The sequence below is a fragment of the Salvelinus alpinus genome, chromosome 29, assembly GCF_045679555.1.
Source record: "Salvelinus alpinus chromosome 29, SLU_Salpinus.1, whole genome shotgun sequence".
Taxonomy (NCBI): Eukaryota; Metazoa; Chordata; class Actinopteri; order Salmoniformes; family Salmonidae; genus Salvelinus; species Salvelinus alpinus.
Genome location: NC_092114.1, coordinates 37,029,829 through 37,048,601, shown reverse-complemented (window position 1 = coordinate 37,048,601; position 18,773 = coordinate 37,029,829). Strand labels below are relative to the sequence as shown.

Sequence of the window (18,773 nt, the reverse complement as noted above, 5' to 3'; positions counted from 1 at the left end):
TTGGGAGTCTCATAGGGTGGCGCACAATTGGCTGTCGTCCGGATTTGGCAGGTGTAGGCTGTCATTGTAAATAACAATTTGTTCTTAACTGACTTGCCTAGTTAAATAAATGTTACTTAAAATAAAATAAAATAAAAATGTAATTACAAAGTCGTCACAATGTAATGGGACCCAACACTCAAAACTACATATCCCACATTCACCAAGTTGTTTTTGTCTGTGATGAAAAAAAGGAAGCATGGGCTTGTAGTTTAATTTTGTTATTTACACTTGTCCCTCTTCGATTAAACAACAACATATCCCACAATGCCTTTCGAAACGACGTGCATAAAGTGGTCCGTCACGGGTTGCAACTTGTTCTCTCCGGGGGCTTGTGTCCAGTTAACTGTACACTAGTTGTGGTCAGTTATGTTTCTTGCAGGCACAGGAAATGGGTGCTGCGGGGCTGGCCAGAGGTCAGGATCTAGTAATGGGTCCTGCAATCCGCGAAAGTTTAGCGAGAAGATAGCACTCCTCACCCAGCGACAAGCTGAGGACACCGCAGCCTTCCAGGAGGTTATGATGGACATCACTTCCACCAGGGTGAGTCAAGAGGACAGGCCTACGAACTTCGTGTTGATAAAACAGGAGACGCTATAAAGCTGTCAAAAATATTCAAACGTCAGTGATGTTGACCACACGACAGTCAGAGCACTTTGTTTTCACTTTTCAGAGGCGCAATAACTTCCAGGCCATATCAAGCATCGCGTTCAATTTTGCACTATAGAGACTTTCACTGCAAACACACCGGTTGACAAATCTGTTTAATCCAAAGTGTCGATATAATTTAACTTCAAAACACTCCTACTGTAATATAACCTTTAAACATGATATGTGCGTTATATTGATTTATACAACATTTATGCTTATAACACCTGTTGATTTGCCATACAGATGCATGGAGTGCAGGCTGCCCACAACCTGCAAGGCTAGAATTACAAATTGCACTCTTTGGGTAGAATGCGTAATGTGCAGTGGTGTAAAGTACTTAAGAAATACTTGCAAGTACTACTTAAGTCGTTTTTTGGGGTATCTGTACTTTACTATTTATATTTTTTACAACTTTTACTTCACTACATTCCTAAAGAAAATGATGTACTTTTTACTCCATACATTTTCCCTGACACCCAAAAGTAGTTGTTACATTTTGAATGCTTAGCAGGACAGAAAAATTGTCTAATTCCCACACTTAAAAAGAGAACATCCTGGTCATCCCTGCTGCCTCTGATCTGACGGACTCACTAAATACATGCTTTGTGTGTAAATTATGTGTAGGTATAGGAGAGTGCCCTTGGCTATCTGTAAACAAAAAAAATGCAAGAACACGATGAGGTCAGGTTTGCTTAATATAAGGAATTTGAAATTATTTATACTTGTACTTTTACTTTTGATACTTACGTATATTTAAAACCAAATACTTTTAGATTTTTACTCAAGTAGTATTTTACTGGGTGACTTTCACTTGAGTCATTTTCTATTAAGGTATCTTTACTTTTACTCAAGAATGACAATTGGGTACTTTTTCCACCACTGGTAATGTGAATATGTTAACACTTATGGGCTATGCCCCCACGTTGCTATTTATGGGGGTGTCTATTAGGCTAGGGGTTGCCCTGATTTGTTATTGTGCCCATAGGAAATATAAATACTATTCTATTTTTATGTGAGTGTCGCGTCCCACTACGCAGTTGGAGTGCTACAACCTCACAGTGCAGTGAGTGTATTAAGTAGTGAAAAATATGATACTTTATGTTATCGTTTTGGAATCTAATTGCCTTCTGTGTATTTGACTCCAGCTTTTTGCCAGGGGTGTAGGGCTGTCCCTGACGGGGGAAAGAAATTGTTATTGTATTAGACCTAAGTAAGTTATGGTATTAAGACTTAACAGGATGTGCTATTTGGCCTACAGCTCGATGGTGTTCTCAACACCAATATGTGTTGGTGTAACTTTGCTGTTATGCACATAGCAACATGGTTGAGGAAAACAGCGCACTGATGTTTCAGAACTGCAGACAGTGACCACTATACAACGTGGGAGAAAGCGCATTTGTTATAAACTAATATTTGTATTAGTGTTGCACCATTCTTCTTGTATAACCATATACAATTACAGTAGCATGTCTTATTGATGGACTGTGCCATCCCCATGGCCTCCACAATGGATTAGTCCACTCAGACAGGCGCAAATCAAACAGGTGTCTTGTACACCATGCAATTATAATCATTTTTGTTGTTGTTACTGCTCGACTAAAGAAGTCTCAATCGACCAACAGCCTATCGACCAAACAATCGACCAGTCGACTAAATGGGGTCAGCCCTACAGGGGTGTAATAAATATGTTTGAAACGTGATAGACATACAGTATGTGTAAAGTGCACAAGTTTGAGTTTCCCTATTCTGCATTATAGAGCGCACCGTCCTTCTTATAGCTCGACTACATTGCATCTCAATCTTCAATGTTGTGAACACAATACAGTATCCTATTGATTAAGTCTCTGGTGTCGCGTGAAATGAGGTGCAGCCCCATGCTCTGGCTTGAACCTGAGGAGCCAAGACCTCATGGAACCTGTTTTATGGTAGCTCTTTGACCTCTTACATAGCCCACACTTCTCATATCATTAATACCCGAATTCAAAGGCTCTCAAGTCATGTTACCGAACCACCATGCAACACTTTCCTTAAAATACACTGGCTGTAGGAGATGGTACCCAGCTAAACTCATGGTTTATTACACATGGGCTTTTAAAGTATGCAGGGGTCTTTCTCCTGCAGTATCTGATTCCCATGTTCATGCCAAGGGTTGGCAGTCAGAGGGTATTCTTTCCGAGATCGAGCCGACAGTCGCCTTGACTCACTCTTATAGTGTCACTATATACGGAATATACTTTGTCTGAGTTTTACATTCACCAATAATTCCATTATACAAGTGAGACTATTATAGAACTGACTGTAAATGCCATTTTGTTTTTTCTGATAATCAACTAAATTAAACTAGTTGTTGTCTTTGTTCACTCCTTCTTTATCCCCCCACTCTTTCTGCGTCTCAGATTCAGGTCCAGAGAGCGCGCCAGGCTAGAAGCCTGGGCACCTATTATGGAGGCTCCCTTCCCAATGTCAACCAGATTGGGAGAAGCACTTCAGATGTACAGGTTAGATGTCTTACTTACATTTGACTTATAACTACATTAGCTACTACTTATAACTACATTTATATTTATACGCCTAATTACATACAGGCTATAGCAATGGTTATATGATGCAGGCTACTGAAAGTCAAATGAACTGTTTATCTGTCTGACTCTGTTAGGGTCAGCTCCCCTGTAGTCCAGACAATGGCTGGCCCACAAGACTTCACCCAATGGCAGAGTGGGTACAAGGAGAGGGGCGGCTCAGTTTTCCGGTCAGGCCAAACAGGAGACATGTATCCTTTATGCTCAGTCAAAGGGCAGCCAGTGATGGGTCCCTTAAAGTGAAGTGAGGTCACTGCTAGTGTAACGTCTGTATTGCTTAGTGGCTCCCATGCCTTAAAGTTAATACATAGGGGGGGGGGGGGGGGGGCTAAAGCACAAACATATGCTTTTAGGAAAAGGGTTTCTAATGGTAAATGCTAATGTTAGCCATTTGCAACTGTAGTAGAGTAAGCACACAAAAATGAAGTTTTTCCTCCATGCTCCCCAGATATCTGAAGTGCATGGAGGATGATCATAACAGTGAATGTAAAGCAATAGTTCACCACAATATTGCAATAATGTGTTGAGATATAGCTTTACATCCACAGTAGCCTTCTTCCTATTGTCTGTATGGTAAGATGACCAAACAACTATTGTTTGTAAAAGCGTGCAGGGTCAAATGCCACACTACTGTCTAAGGTTAAAGGACCAGTGCAGTCAAAAAAGTAATTTCCCCGTATACTGCATTCGGTAAGTATTCAGACCCCTTCACTTTTCCCACATTTTGTTATGTTATTGCCACTCCTATTTGCTACATCTTCAATTTAAGCCTACTAGAGACCGTGTGCCCTCAGGCCTGGAGGGAAGCTAAAGCCATTCCGCTACCCAAGAATAGTAAAGCCCCCTTTACTGGCTCAAATAGCCCACCAATCAGCCTGTTACCAACCCTTAGTAAACTTCTGGAAAAAATGGTGTTTGACCAGATACAATGCTATTTTACAGTAAACAAATTGACAACAGAATTTCAGCATGCTTATAGGGAAGGACACTCAACAAGCACATCACTTACACAAATGACTGATGATTGGCTGAGAGAAATTGATGATAAAATGATTGTGGGGGCTGTCCTGTTAGAATTCAATACAGCTTTTGACATTATTGATCATAGTCTGCTGCTGGAAAAATGTATGTGTTATGGCTTTACACCCCCTGCTATAATGTGGATAAAGAGTTACTTGTCTAACAGAACACAGAGGGTGTTCTTTAATGGAAGCCTATCAAATATAATCCAGTTAGAATCAGGAATTCCCCAGGGTAACTGTTTAGGCCTCTTGCTTTTTTCAATTTTACTAACGACATGCCACTGACTTTGAGTAAAGCCAGAGTTTCTATGTATGCAGATGACTCAACACTACACACGTCAGCTACTACAGCGACTGAAATGACTGCAACACTCAACATAGAGCTGCAGTTAGTTTCAGAGTGGGTGGCAAGGAATAAGTTAGCCCTAAATATTTTTTAAACTAAAAGCATTGTATTTGGAACAAAACACTCACTAAACCCTAAACCTTAACTAAATCTTGTAATAAATAATGGAAATTGAGCAAGTTTTGATGACTAATATGCTTGGAGTAACATTAGATTGTAAACTGTCATGGTCAAAACATATTGATGCAGTAGTAGCTAAGATGGGGAGAATTCTGTCTATAATAAAGCGATGCTCTGCCTTCTTAACAACACTATCAGCAAGGCAGGTCCTACAGCCCCTAGTTTTGTCGCACCTGGACTACTGTTCAGTCGTGTGGTCAGGTGCCACAAAGAAGAACTTTGGAAAATTGCAATTGGCTCAGAACAGGGCAGCACGGCTGGCCCTTGGATGTACACAGAGAGCTATTATTAATAATATGCATGTCAATCTCTCCTGGCTGAAAGTGGAGGAGAGATTGACTTCATCACTACTTTTATTTATAAGAGGTAGAGGTATTGACATGTTGAATGCACCGAGCTGTCTGTCTAAACTACTGGCACACAGCTCAGACACCCATGCATACCCCACAAGACATGCCACAAGAGGTCTCTTCACAGTCCCCAAGTCCAGAACAGACTATGGGAGGGACACAGTACTACATAGAGTCATGACTACATGGAACTCTATTCCACATCAAGTAACTAACGCAAGCAGTAAAATTAGAAAAAACGGATAAAAAAAAAACACCCTATGGAACAGCGGGGACTGTGAAGCAACACAAACATTGGCACAGACACATGCATACACACACACACACACGGATGTAGTACTGTAGATATGTGGTAGTGGTGGAGTAGGGGCCTGAAGGCACACAGTGTATTGTGAAATCTGTGAATGTATTGTAATGTTTTAAAATTGTATAAACTGCCTTAATTTTGCTGGACCCCAGGAAGAGTAGCTGCTGCTTTGGCATCAGCTAATGGGGATCCATAATAAATATAAATACAGCCTTGTTCTAAAATTTATTAAATATTTTTATTTTTAATAAACACAGTTGACAGTGAGAGGATGTTTCTTTTTTTGCTGAGTTTATATATATATACGTCCTCTCACTGTCAATTGCGTTTATTTTCAGCTAATTTAACATGTGTAAATATTTGTATGAACATAACAAGATTCAACAACTGAGACATAAACTGAACAAGTTCCACAGACATGTGACTAACAGAAATGGAATCATGTGGAATAAAGGGGGGGTCAAAATCAAAAGTAACAGTCAGTATCTGGCGTGGCCACCAGCTGCATTAAGTACTGCAGTGCATCTCCTCATGGACTGCACCAGATTTGCCAGTTCTTGCTGTGAGATGTTACCCCACTCTTCCACCAAGGCACCTGCAAGTTCTCTGACATTTCTGGGGGGAATGGCCCTCCGATCCAACAGGTCCCAGACGTGCTCAATGGGATTGAGATCCGGGCTCTTCGCCGGCCATGGCAGAACACTGTCATTCCTGTCTTGCAGGAAATCACACAGAGAACGAGCAGTATGGCTGGTGGCATTGTCATGCTGGAGGGTCATGTCAGGATGAGCCTGCAGGAAGGGTACCACATGAGGGAGGAGGATGTCTCCCCTGTAACGCACAGCGTTGAGATTGCCTGCAATGACAACAAGCTCAGTCCGATGATGCTGTGACACACCACCCCAGACCATGACGGACCCTCCACCTCCAAATGGATCCCGCTCCAGAGTACAGGCCTCGGTGTAACGCTCATTCCTTCGACAATAAACGCGAATGCAACCATCACCCCTGGTGAGACAAAACCGCGACTCGTCAGTGAAGAGCACTTTTTGCGAGTCCTGTCTGGTCCAGCGACGGTGGGTTTGTGCCCATAGACGACGTTGTTGCCGGTGATGTCTGATGAGGACCTGCCTTACAACAGGCCTACAAGCCCTCAGTCCAGCCTCTCTCAGCCTTTTGCAGACAGTCTGAGCACTGATGGAGGAATTGTGCATTCCTGGTGTAACTCGGGCAGTTGTTGTTGCCATCCTGTACCTGCCCCGCAGGTGTGATGTTCGGATGTACCGATCCTGTGCAGGTGTTGTTACACGTGGTCTGCACGTCCTGTCTCCCTGTAGCGCTGTCTTAGGCGTCTCACAGTACGGTCATTGCAATTTATTGCCCTGGCCACATCTGCAGTCCTCATGCCTCCTTCCAGCATGCTTAAGGCATGTTCACGCAGATGAGCAGGGCATCTTTCTTTTGGTGTTTTTCAGAGTCAGTAGAAAGGCCTCTTTAGTGTCCTAAGTTTTCATAACTGTGACCTTAATTGCCTACCATCTGTAAGCTGTTAGTGTCTTAATGACCGTTCCACAGGTGCATGTTCATTAATTGTTTATGATTCATTGAACAAGCATGGGAAACAGTGTTTAAACCCTTTACAATGAAGATCTGTGAAGTTATTTGGATTTTTACTAATTATCTTTGAAAGACAGGGTTCTGAAAAAGGGACGTTTCTTTTTTTGCTGAATTTATAAATTGAAATTATACAGTGAAATAAATGATGATGTTAGTGTAAGAGTTTGAAAAGACATGCTGATGTTCCAAACCTCTCTGCCAATAACAGCTAGTTTTCAGGTTTCCCCTCACCACTCAAACCATTCCTAAACAGTCCTATTAGAATTCTTGCTTTAGAAATTTCTGTTTGCTAAGAAGCTATTTTTGTTACTTTCTGACCATTTTAATTGAAAACAATCTTAGTAAGGTACTTAATTGTTACCTTAATTGTTAATTTTTTCACTTTTTTAAATTAAACCTTTATTTAACTAGGCAAGTCAGTTAAAAACAAATTCTTATTTACAATGACGGCCTACCCCGGCCAAACCCGGACGATGCTGGGCCAATTGTGCGCCACCCTATGGGACTTCCAATCACGGCCGGATGTGATTCCGCCTGGATTCGAACCAGGGACTGTAGTGATGCAGTGCCTTAGACCACTGCGCCACTTGGGAGCCCTTTAACTGTTGATCCACTTAAGTAGCAGATAAAGGGGATTAATCACGTACACACTGTACAGTGAAGAAATGCCCCGTCAACTTTGTGTACCATTGTTTGCCAACAGTCGGCCTATGCCTAGGTTTTCCAAGGGCACTCTGTGTAGCCTTAACACTCCCTCACAGATTGACAACTCTCCTTACCGCTCTGTTCACCCGTCTCCACAACTTGAACCCAGCTGGAGAAGGTAAGGGTCGGCGCAATCGAAAATGATACATTTTGTAAACTTAATAATAAACATCCTAATACATATTTTGACTGATTCTGTCACCCAAAAAGGAACTGGTCTATCAGCGCTCCAGTGGACAAAAGCCACTTGATGCACCCTCCCTTAACAGCACTTAATAGGTGAGTAATGTACCCATCGTGTTTCTCTAATGTTCTTCTACACTCTTGCTTTCCCCTCTGAAATGTGTGCTCTCCTCCCCAGAACTAACTCAGACTCGGCCCTGCACACCAGTGCGAGGAACACCCACGCAGGGGACCAGCAGGCTTTAATCTCACAGAACAGGCACAATGGTAAGTCCACAATGCCAGTTGTATTGATTTAGTCATTGTATTGTGTTCAGTGTTTCAGTATTATTCCTTAGGTAATACTTGAAAATGCCTCTCGAAAGTGAGTTTTCTTTCCTATATCATGTATTAATCTATTAGATTTTTGCACCTGATGGTTTCCTCTCTGTCACCTCAGGTTTTCCATATCCAGTGCCTCCAATTGAGGAGAATGTCCTTGAAGAGGGAAAACCATTAAGGAATACCAAAAAGGTATTATTTCTTGCCAATGTAACCATCCACAATGCTTCATATTTCCTATACAAATGGGTTCAGTATTGCACAATGTGCTCTAGTGGATGGATGACTATTTTTCTCATTGATGTATCCTTGCTAATTGTTTGTCTCATCTTAGCTTCCTGCACTTCCCACTGGAGTCAAATCGCATAACGTCCCTGGTATAAAGTATGTTCTGCTTTTCCAAATGAATATTGTCTAAAAGAACGGCAAACCCTGTGCCCTGACTGAACCACCTCCCTTTCTCCTATCCTTCTCTCTTGCTGTTTCTCCAGCATCCTGTCCTCGCCAGATCAGCAGTTCAGGGCTCTCAATGTCCCTTCCGCTCTCAATGCAAGTGGCTCCTTGCCCGACCTCTCCAGCCTGCACCTCCCCTCCCCACAGCCAGTAGGCGTGGACTCACACAAACCCACTACCTGCAGCACTGGCCACCTACCTGGAACTCCTGCTCACCTTGAAGCCAGGGATGATGAATTTCCCGTGCCAGGTGTGTTTGTCTGTGTGCTAAGTTCTTAGTGTATGTTGGTGCCAGTTTAGGTAGGTTCATATGGTGATGGTGTCCATGTCTTTCCTTGTGTTCTCAGGTTTGTCGTTGTCTCTCCAAGGCTCGTACAGTAACCCATTGCTCCAGTCGTCCCACAGCAACCCCAATATTCAATCCTCTCTCCGCAGCCACTCCCTTTCCAGCTCTCTAAACTCCACCTCCTTGAACTTGTCACTCAGCAACTCTTCCCTGCAGTCATCCCCTAGCAACCGATCCCTCCAGTCCTTCCTCAGCAGCTCTTCCCTAAGCGGCCTATCCCTGCAATCCGCAACTAGCCACTGTAGCTACAGCAGTGGGATTGGCGGATCTCGCTCTTGCTCCTCCTCTTCCCTATCCTGCTCCCCACGTCCAACTAGCCAGACGCAGGTGCCTTCGTTAAGAAGGCGGACTCCCCTCAGCCCACTGGTCGTTCCCACTGGTGGAGAGTCTCGCTGGCTCCAATCTAAACAGTTTTCACCTGTTGGGTCTCCAAAGTTATCTTCTATAACTCAGGTATATCAAACAAACTGGAATTGAAGTGATGTCGTTGTTTTCGTTAATAAGATGATTTCATAGAACTCCATATTAAGAAATTGTTTGATGTATTGCTCTTATTTCAATTCCAAGGGAGTTCTCCTGAACACCAACCAATTAACAAAGGAGTCAAGGCCACCAGGGTATCCTCACTGCCAACCTCATCCCGAGGGTACTCCAGCAGCTCAGCAGCATTCTCTAACAGAGGGGCAGCAGCAAACCAGCCAGGAACCGAAAAAAACACCACCACACCAAGAGAAATCCAGACAACAACAACAAGACCAACAACACCCACAGCTACAGCTCCCACAGACACACAATCTCCAACAACTGCAATATCACCATCGACAACAGTACCAACACCCAAATCAACTATATCAATGCCAGATTCAGCATGTCCAGACAGAAAGTCAGGACCTGGACATAAAACAGCAATCTCAAAGAGGGTCAAACCATTGTGAGAACCCACAGCAACAACACCTACATCAATCACAAGAGGAACAGCATCAAAGACAACAGCAAAAACAACAGAAACAAGTGTACCAAAACCTTCCACAGCACCAGCTAGAGAAGCAAAGGCAACAATACCAGCAACACCCACACCAGCAGTACCCACATCAGCAACATTATCAACAACAAGCGTACCAAAGACAACCTCAGCAAAACCGAGCACTTCGACAAGATGAGCTGCTACAGCAGCAACATCAGCTCCAGCAGGTTCAACTCTACCAACAGCAGCAGCAGAAAAATGGCAACCAGCAGCAGCAGCAACAGCAGCATGTGCAACATCAGTGGAATCTCCAGTGTGCATACCCGCCAGCTCAGAGCCTTGACTTGAATGGGCAGAACATGTCAAACCCACAAAAAGTACCAACGATGCAGATGACTCGTAAGCATCAGACCCAAGCCCAGGGAAGGAGCTGGGCACATCAGAAGGTGCAAGGTCAGAAGGACCAGATTGAGTCGACCAAAATCTTCTCACAGATGAACTCCTTAATGGATAACAATCCAGGCCTTTACAATGTGAGAATATCCCCATCTGTTGCATATTGTGTATGTCTATTTTCACGAGTGTCAGTGTGTACAGTTTAGGATATGTTTAGGCTTTGCTTAGGGACAGTTTAGGTTATGTTTAGGATGAATAAGAGGCCATTTGATGTTTGGTCTGTCAGAAAGATATGGTATTGTAGGGCTGCACAATATAGGCAAAAAAATCTAATGATTTTTTTTTTATATTAAAAATCCTGCGATTTGACATGCGATTATAGATCAACACATGGGTGAACTGTTGGAATAGAATGTAGAAGCAAAGTGGAAAGCAGCATCGTTCTTGTTTGGAACAATCGGTTGACTGCATTTGACCTAACAGAACCGCATGCAAATTTACAGATGTAGGATCTTACTTTGATCACCCTGTTGCAGGAGATTTTAAACTTGTAGTGTATTTGAGGTTTAAAAAGGCTTCTAAATTTAGTCATTTCCAATTTGAAATTTCAGACTTGATTTTCCCTTACGAAGAATGTATCAACCCCTATAGAAATGTCCATTAATTATAATTCACATTTCCTGTTGCTGCAGGATTATTTTCCTGCTGTAGCAAACTGGCTCAAATGAAGATCCTACATCTGTATAGTGAATCTAAGAGAGAAGAGGAACTGTGCTGCTTGAGTGACAGGGGGTGGGTTTCTTGTGTGTGGGAAGCAGCCGTAAGAGGAAAAAAACAAGTAAACTATTAAACGGATGTTACACGCGACTGAGATGCGTTTCAAAATATTGTAATGCGATATGGATATTGCACATGTCAATATTTCAATGTGAATTCGATCAATTGTGCAGCCCTATTAAATGGTACTCACTCCCTTTCTGCTCTCTCAGGACACTTTCATACTGAATCATTTACAGCAGGAGTCCTACATGGGCCTACACCTCACACCACGCCAGACTCAGGCACTCTCCCAGCAGGTAGTCTAAGACCTAAAACTGTAAATAATCTAACAGTATTGAAAGGACAACTCTATTTTACCTGTTGATTCACTCACTGTGCATAGTTTCAATCTAATTCTCTAATCTTGTCTGGTTGTCCACACCTCTGCCCAGCTGGGACAGCTCAGTAAGGAGCCTCTCTGGGGAGATTCTGGGCCTCAGTCTGTGGATGGGAAAGATGAAGGGGTTTACTGTGGGAACCAGGGTCCTCAGATGTCCGTCCACTGCCAGAACCAAACCAGTGCGGACTGTCATAACATCCTTATGACAGGTAGGGCCCACTCTCTCCCCCCTCTTGCACTTTTTTAATTGCTTGCAGCAGTTAGAGATAGTTTTTGGGGAAGTATTACCTTATTTTCGACTTACAATTGTCTGGATGAAACGACAGCGACCTGTGTAAGTCCATTTGTTGGTTATTCAATACCAACTAATGGACTTAAACTGTCTGGATGAAACTACACCCTAAGTAAATAATAACCCCTGAAATGTTAGACCTGGTAATTGAAACAAACATTTGTTGCGCCACAATTGTAACCATTTTAAAGCAAATCTTGTCTATATATATATATAAAAAGGGCAAAGATTCAATCCGATGGCGGCTTTTAAAAGCTATTTCTGGTGGAGCTGTCATGTGCAGCTTTTACTGTGAATGGGATATCTGAACGGGAGCATTGACTTTAAAAGTCACAATGCCTATAACCCGCAATCGGATTGAATACCAGCCTCACTCTTTCGCTCTTATCCACTTTGTCTTTGTTTCCCACTTAACAGACAAAGCAGCCTATGAGGATTTCTCTGGTGTTCTGCCCATGCTGGGATTTGATGTAGACTCCGATGTAGACTCCTTCACCCTGCATAACCCCCTTCAGATCGATCCCCTAGACCTGGAGGAGCTTAACATGCTGGCAGATGGAGACATGGTCGAGGACACTGAAAGGACACTGCTCTAACCTACTTAGGTGACCGGGGTAGTTGGATGTATCCAGGAACACTACTTTCAACTAAAATGGCTGTCTTGGTATCGTCTGATGGCAGCAATGTCAGTTGTAGTTGGCTGTAGTGTATCTATCTGTCCCGGGATCTCTCACTGCTGGACATAATTTGATTGGACATTAATGTTATCTTACAGCATCCTCATGTGATTGGCCAGGTCATGGGATTTAACAAGCATGTAACTATACATCGACTGCCTCACATGAGACTAGTTAGCTGACTGCACTTTTTCTTAGTTGTCATTTAATGCTTGCCTGCAATGGAAAAATGCACCCCAAGAGCTGGCATCCCCTGCACCTTAGTTTAAATGTATGTGAATAATGAGATCAGATTTGTAAAACATTTATATTTGTATTGATATGGATTTTTGTAATACAATGATGTACATTCTAATATGAATGGTGTGTCTTTTCACCCTCTAGTAGCGATGAAAAGTAAAACAAACAAAAAAACAAATCTTAAACTATATTGTGGCCAAGAAACCAGTTATTTACATGTCCTTGTTGCCTTTTTAAACATCTTATGACATTTCTGTAATGACATTGTGTACCATTGTTTTAAAAGAAAAATAAATGAGCAGGAAATAACTTGCCAGTACATTTCTTTAAGAAAAAGACAATTATGGACAGACCATTACATTACCATTGAAAGGGAGCGTTTCCTCAAAATACAAATTATTATGACCTGTGTATTAGATGCTTGCATAATAATATTTCAGGTACTGGTGTTTTTGCATTAAATTTAGCATTTAGTCCTAAAATTAAGGTAACACATTGTTGCCTAATAGACAAATACAGGTAAATACTCAAGGCCATTTATTCTCTTGTACTGTGATTACAACCTGAATATGACTATGAAGCTTGTTTTAAATTAATTCCAAAGGAGAACTATAACAATCAACACGGCCCTAAAGTAGTAACATTAATTACAATATTATAAAACATTTTGTAATCCCACACCGATTTCTAACTTCATTGACATTAAATCAAACCCAAAACATTTGACAATTATCGCATTTCAGTTCACTTTGGGTAGCACATGGACCCAAACTAGGCTTCCCCTTACCCCAACCAATAACTAACATCCAAGGGGTTTGGAAAGAAAGCAACAAACCTTGTTTCTTTAAGGTTCTTCTCTTGAGATTTATTTTCCTTTCACTGCTCCAGGTATAGGTCTCCTTCAGGCGCAGATCTTGGATTATTTAAGTTTGACCAATTCCTAAATCATTACAGTACAAACCGACCTCAGATCAGTGTTACGAGAAAAAAAGGCCCTACTCCCTTTTAACTCTTCTGTCATCAGATATATGCTTGGACCCATGTCAGGTCAGTATATCTAGATAGGCAGTGCCAAACATGACAACTTCAGTTCAACATGTCATCATGTATTAATGTTTGTTGAGCAACAATAAGATAATATACTGTTTTACACAGAACTGGAGGGACAGTGTACGCCATTTGAGTTTTACAATGAAAAAAAAAAACATCCTTAACTACAGTAACTAGCCTTTTCACAATTTGCTGTATAAATATGTTCTCACATGGAATGTTAGGTTTGAGATGGGAACCTTTGGCATTCCCAAGCACAACTAAATGCACTCATTCATTGGCTTTCTCTTCCACAAGATGATTCAGCCCATTCCTAAATTATGGAAGTGGTTAAAAATGTGTTTCTGTCAAAGCCTTATTGGCCGGTTGTGCCAACAATGGGTGGCCATATTAGACAGTCATGCGCAAGTGGTGGATTCCACATGTGTATCAGTGCACCTCATATTTAAAAAAATAAAATAAACGAGTGACACCTGCCGGACACCAGGGCCCAGTTTTTCAAAAGTTGTCTATCGGATAGGATTAAATGCATAGAAATAGAATTAATAGAACAGTTGTCCCCATTCGAGTCAATGATTCATCCATTCTATTTCTATGCATTTAATCCTATCCGATAGCCTAAATCCAGATAACTTTCGAAAAAAATGGGCCCAGAGGTGTCTGCTCATTGGCAAGAAAATGGTTAAAGCAGGACTTAATGTACACATATCCTGGCTTGGTCTCAGTTGATTGGCTCATAGACCTGTGGTTGGGGCTTGTTCTTGCGGACACACACACACACCCCGCCAAGCAGGATGATCAGCATGGGAGTGCCCAGCCCCACCGCCATGATGACCAGAACCAGGGGAGAGAACGAGTCCACAGGAGGAGAGCCCAGCCCCACCAACACAGTCCTGAAGTATGAAAAGCAAGAGAAGGATATTATCAGTGCTGACAATTTCATTATCATTCCAGGTAGTTGGTGAAGGTGTGAGATATCAACCTCAAAAGCTTGATAGTTGGTTAATGGAGGGGCTATAAACTGCAATTTAGTGTATAATTCAGTTCAAGTTGCTAAAATGCAACCTATTATAGTTATGATGAACCAATAGGATGTAAACTGCTACCTACCAGCTGAGGTAGTTGGTAGTGTTGTAGAATGGGTCTCCAGTGATACTGAAGGTCATGTTGAGACCGGTGGTCTGGTGCTCCCCTCCAAAATAAGCCAGCACCAGGCCGGAGGGGGGAAGCTGGGCTACAGGGACAGGGGTTGAGTGGCGGCAAGGAGTGGCGTCTTCAAAGAGAGGCGATGGCCTGCGGTAGGCCACAGGCTTCCATTGGGCGTAGCCAAGAACAGGGGAGGTGGAGTTGACTGGAGAGGACACCCACTGAGATACCTAAAAGAGAGGAAAGACAAGGCCACTGTAGCATCTGAAAGCTTGAGTGACAGTCTACAGAGAAACGAAGGTAAAGAACAATAAATTAACCATAAATTATCAACCACAAAATTGTGTTGAACTATAAAAATCGAAATACTGTTATTCAATAACATTTACTCCAGTATAACCACAGATGGAACAAAGAGACAGATATTTCACCGGATGTATAAATGTGAAGCATCTGCTTGGCATTTCCACTCACTACCAAATATGGTAGTGAGAGGATGCCCAGTGGACGGCAGGGGGAGAAGATGGATTTTGGCCGACATTATGCACATTTTCTCATCGATTAAACATTTGATCTCAATACAGTTTTCTGTTCCTAAAACTAGAATCTGTAATGAATAGTGGACTAAGTTTTGTAGACTTTACCCTTTGCTAAAGTCTTTACAAATCGCCTTGTTTAGAAGGAGTACAAAGGCGAATTGAGTTATTGCACATGCGCACTTCACAGAGTAGGCGTTCCCTAACGGAAATATGCAGATGTATACTTGAACGGGCCAATACGATCTCGCTAGCTCGTGCTTGGCTCTGCCCACCTCATTGCTTGTTCTACCCACATTTGTTCCCCGTTGGAAACGACAGGCTGTGGTCTTTCTTGGTTAAGTTATACAAATCTTTGGTACAACTACATGTCTATAACACGCAGAGACATCACCTTGAATATGGAGGGTGTGTATTCGTCATCTATTGACTGGAGCACATCCACTCTGCTCATGGCCTGGGTGCTGCCCACAACCTGTAGCTCTAGGGAGAAGCGGGAGCGATTGGACCTCGGAACCACGCCGTCCAGCACCACCCTCAGCTGGGAGGAGTTTGCGTTGTGTAGGAGGCTGGGCCAGCCTTGGTCCCGCCCCTCAACATCAAAGGCTGAGAACTAGGGAAGGAAGATAGTAGTTGAATACAGGCTAGCTAACATGTAATAAAATAAATCATATTGCACTGATCATTAATACTCACTTCACTTCAGTAACCAAGTGTAAGTGATAAAATCAAAGTTTGCCGAACATTTTCAGATCTTTAAAGTGGTCTAATGTAGAGATGAGTCCATGTCCCACTTTATCTGTTGAGTGGATCCAGGCATAGGTCTGAATCTAGTGAAGATAGGCAATGTCTAATTTCATCACACAGGCTTTAGATGATGCAGTTCCACCTACCTTCAGACAGAGCGAACCGTTGCTGAAGCTCTCGCTGGCGCCTCTTCCACAGAGCAGGGCGGTGTAGGTCATGGGGTCAAGTGTCTTGTTCAGGTCATCCCAGGTGAAGTTCTGCAGCTCGTAGGGCTGGAAGAAGCTGGAGGGGGGTAGGTGCTCAGGGACGGCTGTGTCGTTGACATCGTCGTACTCCCACAGCTGACGAGAGACAAATGACGAGTTGGTTTGTTGAGTGCATTACCTATGGCTTTGCCCAGTCTGAATACAACCCCTTGTTAATAGCCAGGTGTTAGTTAGAGCTATTACCATATTGCTAACAACCATCCAAACATTTAAGATCTACAAGAAATGTCTAGAGCTTGAATTCTGGACCTGGAATTTTCAATAACCAGATTATGGATCTAAACCTAGCATCTGGCTCATCTTTATGACTTATGCATTTGGATGAGATACCTGTATCAGTCACTCAGAATATCACCTCAACAGATACTTATGAACAAGATGACAATCAATTTATGACTCACCCTGGTAAAGACGAGTGCATTGCTGTACAGAACACTGCTCTCCGGAGTCAATTTCAGGCTGCCTGTGGTATTTTGTACCAAGAAGGCAGGCCAGTCTACCTTCACTTTGGATGAAGTGGAGTTTGTGTGCACCAGTAGTAATGCTGGCGCCCCCTGGCTACAGAGGAGGTAGTGCAGTGTGTTGTTCTTGCCCAGCGCCCGCACATGGAGCAAGCCAACACCAGGGGGTAGCGGCGTCAGCGAGGAGTTTAGACCAGGGTTAAGCTCCAGGGATAACTGGGAAGAGAGACAGAGACGGTACGTTTGATCATTTTCCCATAGCGACACAGAATGAGATTCGTACAAGCAAACTGAAATTGTAAGCAGAGGTGATTCATAAATCATTAACAGATTTGCACAGCGTCCTGCTCAGGCCAACAACCCTCAAAAATATTGTCTGGTGACTGGTCCTGACATGGTCAGAGTCCTACTGAGTACTGACCTATGCAAGGAAGTCTAATTAGATAGTTCATAATCAACACTTAATCCATACATTTGTGGAATCAATAATATTTTATTCATATTTGATATGGAGGGATTTCCAGCACAGAAAAGAGTTTAGATATGTTTCAGCACTATTTGACCTAGCTATCTCAGCATCTTCAGTAGAGGGCTCTTGGGTACCGGTAAGGCTCTTTAAATCAAATGTTATTTGTCACATGCGCCGAATACAAAAGGTGTGGACCTTAGCATGAAATGCTGACTTATAAGCCCTTATTTACTAAATAAAATAGAGTTAAAAATAATAATAAAAGAGCAACAATAAAATAAACGAGGTTATAAACAGGGGTACCGGTTAGTCGAGGTAATATGTACTGACTTACCTCGACTAACCGGTACCCCTGGGGTAAAGTGACTAATAATAAACAGTGAGTAAAAATAGTTTAAAAAAATTATAATAATGAAAATAGTCCAGGTAGCCATTTGATTAGCGTTCAGCAGATTTATGGCTGGGGGTAGCTGTTAAGAAGCCTTTTGGACCTAGACTGCCATAACAGATTGTGTTTTAATTACCCACCGCTATCAATCACAACAACAAAACACCCAAATACTTAGACGTAACTATTTCCCTAGTTTAAAAATCACACCCACAAGGGATTGTGTACTCTTGTCGCTACGGTATGCATGGATGGCTGGGGTGCAACAATGGGTAAATTATGATAGCTAGTTTCATAGATTTTTGATCATCATTCCAATATGGCTCGCGCTACAAAATACAAACAAAGTGTATATCCAAAATGCTCGAAATCACCAACTAGCTAAAATATGATAACGTGCTATCTAGCAGTATATCGGGTCAAAATACAGAAAACTGGATCCAAACATAAGTTAGTTAGCTACAGCTGACGCTATCCCTGAGAAGTTAGTTAGCTACCTTTATATAACTTTATTACTGTACAACATAAATATAAACAATTTACTATCAAACTCACATTCCGTCGGTAGTTCTCACCATTGCCGATAAAACTAGAAGAACATCGAACAGTTAAAAGCACAAATAAAACATAAAAGTGAATTGTGTACATAATATCCGCCGCCATCTTTCTTTTTCGGGGGAGGAATCACGTGCCTAGTTCCTTATTTGATCAGCTGATTGGTCTTCAGCTGACTCGCCAGTATCGATTTCAGGATGCAGCAAATGTAATGCCACCTTAGCAATTAATGAAACAACATATTTCATCATAGGCTACATCATTAACACAAATGGCGAGAGAATCTGTGATGAGAGAATCATAATCACATCTACACACATCATGGGCG

General features: G+C 42.3%; 2 protein-coding genes across 3 annotated transcripts; one reads left to right on the top strand and one right to left on the bottom strand.

Moving 5' to 3' along the window:
* The first annotated feature begins 320 nt into the window (after positions 1 to 320).
* On the top strand, positions 321 to 13,136 carry crtc2 (CREB regulated transcription coactivator 2). Its single transcript, XM_071373899.1, has 14 exons — positions 321 to 582; positions 3,087 to 3,188; positions 3,347 to 3,460; positions 7,853 to 7,914; positions 8,007 to 8,075; positions 8,158 to 8,246; positions 8,419 to 8,492; positions 8,635 to 8,684; positions 8,792 to 9,003; positions 9,101 to 9,552; positions 9,667 to 10,596; positions 11,449 to 11,535; positions 11,671 to 11,827; positions 12,328 to 13,136. The coding sequence occupies exons 1-14, from the start codon at positions 409 to 411 to the stop codon at positions 12,504 to 12,506; spliced, it is 2,751 nt and encodes a 916-aa protein (XP_071230000.1). The 5' UTR covers positions 321 to 408; the 3' UTR covers positions 12,507 to 13,136.
* A 707-nt stretch (positions 13,137 to 13,843) lies between these two features.
* Positions 13,844 to 18,598, bottom strand: LOC139558644 (glycosylated lysosomal membrane protein). Of its 2 annotated transcripts, none has more exons than XM_071373902.1 (6): positions 18,446 to 18,598; positions 16,974 to 17,249; positions 16,453 to 16,647; positions 15,954 to 16,172; positions 14,988 to 15,253; positions 13,844 to 14,770 (listed from the first exon to the last, which is right to left on the bottom strand). In XM_071373902.1, the coding sequence occupies exons 1-6, from the start codon at positions 18,551 to 18,553 to the stop codon at positions 14,599 to 14,601; spliced, it is 1,236 nt and encodes a 411-aa protein (XP_071230003.1). In that variant the 5' UTR covers positions 18,554 to 18,598; the 3' UTR covers positions 13,844 to 14,598. The 2 variants fall into 2 exon arrangements, with proteins under 2 accessions (XP_071230003.1, XP_071230004.1); XM_071373903.1 differs by having other exon boundaries at positions 14,526 to 14,770; positions 18,466 to 18,575.
* Positions 18,599 to 18,773: the final 175 nt, after the last annotated feature.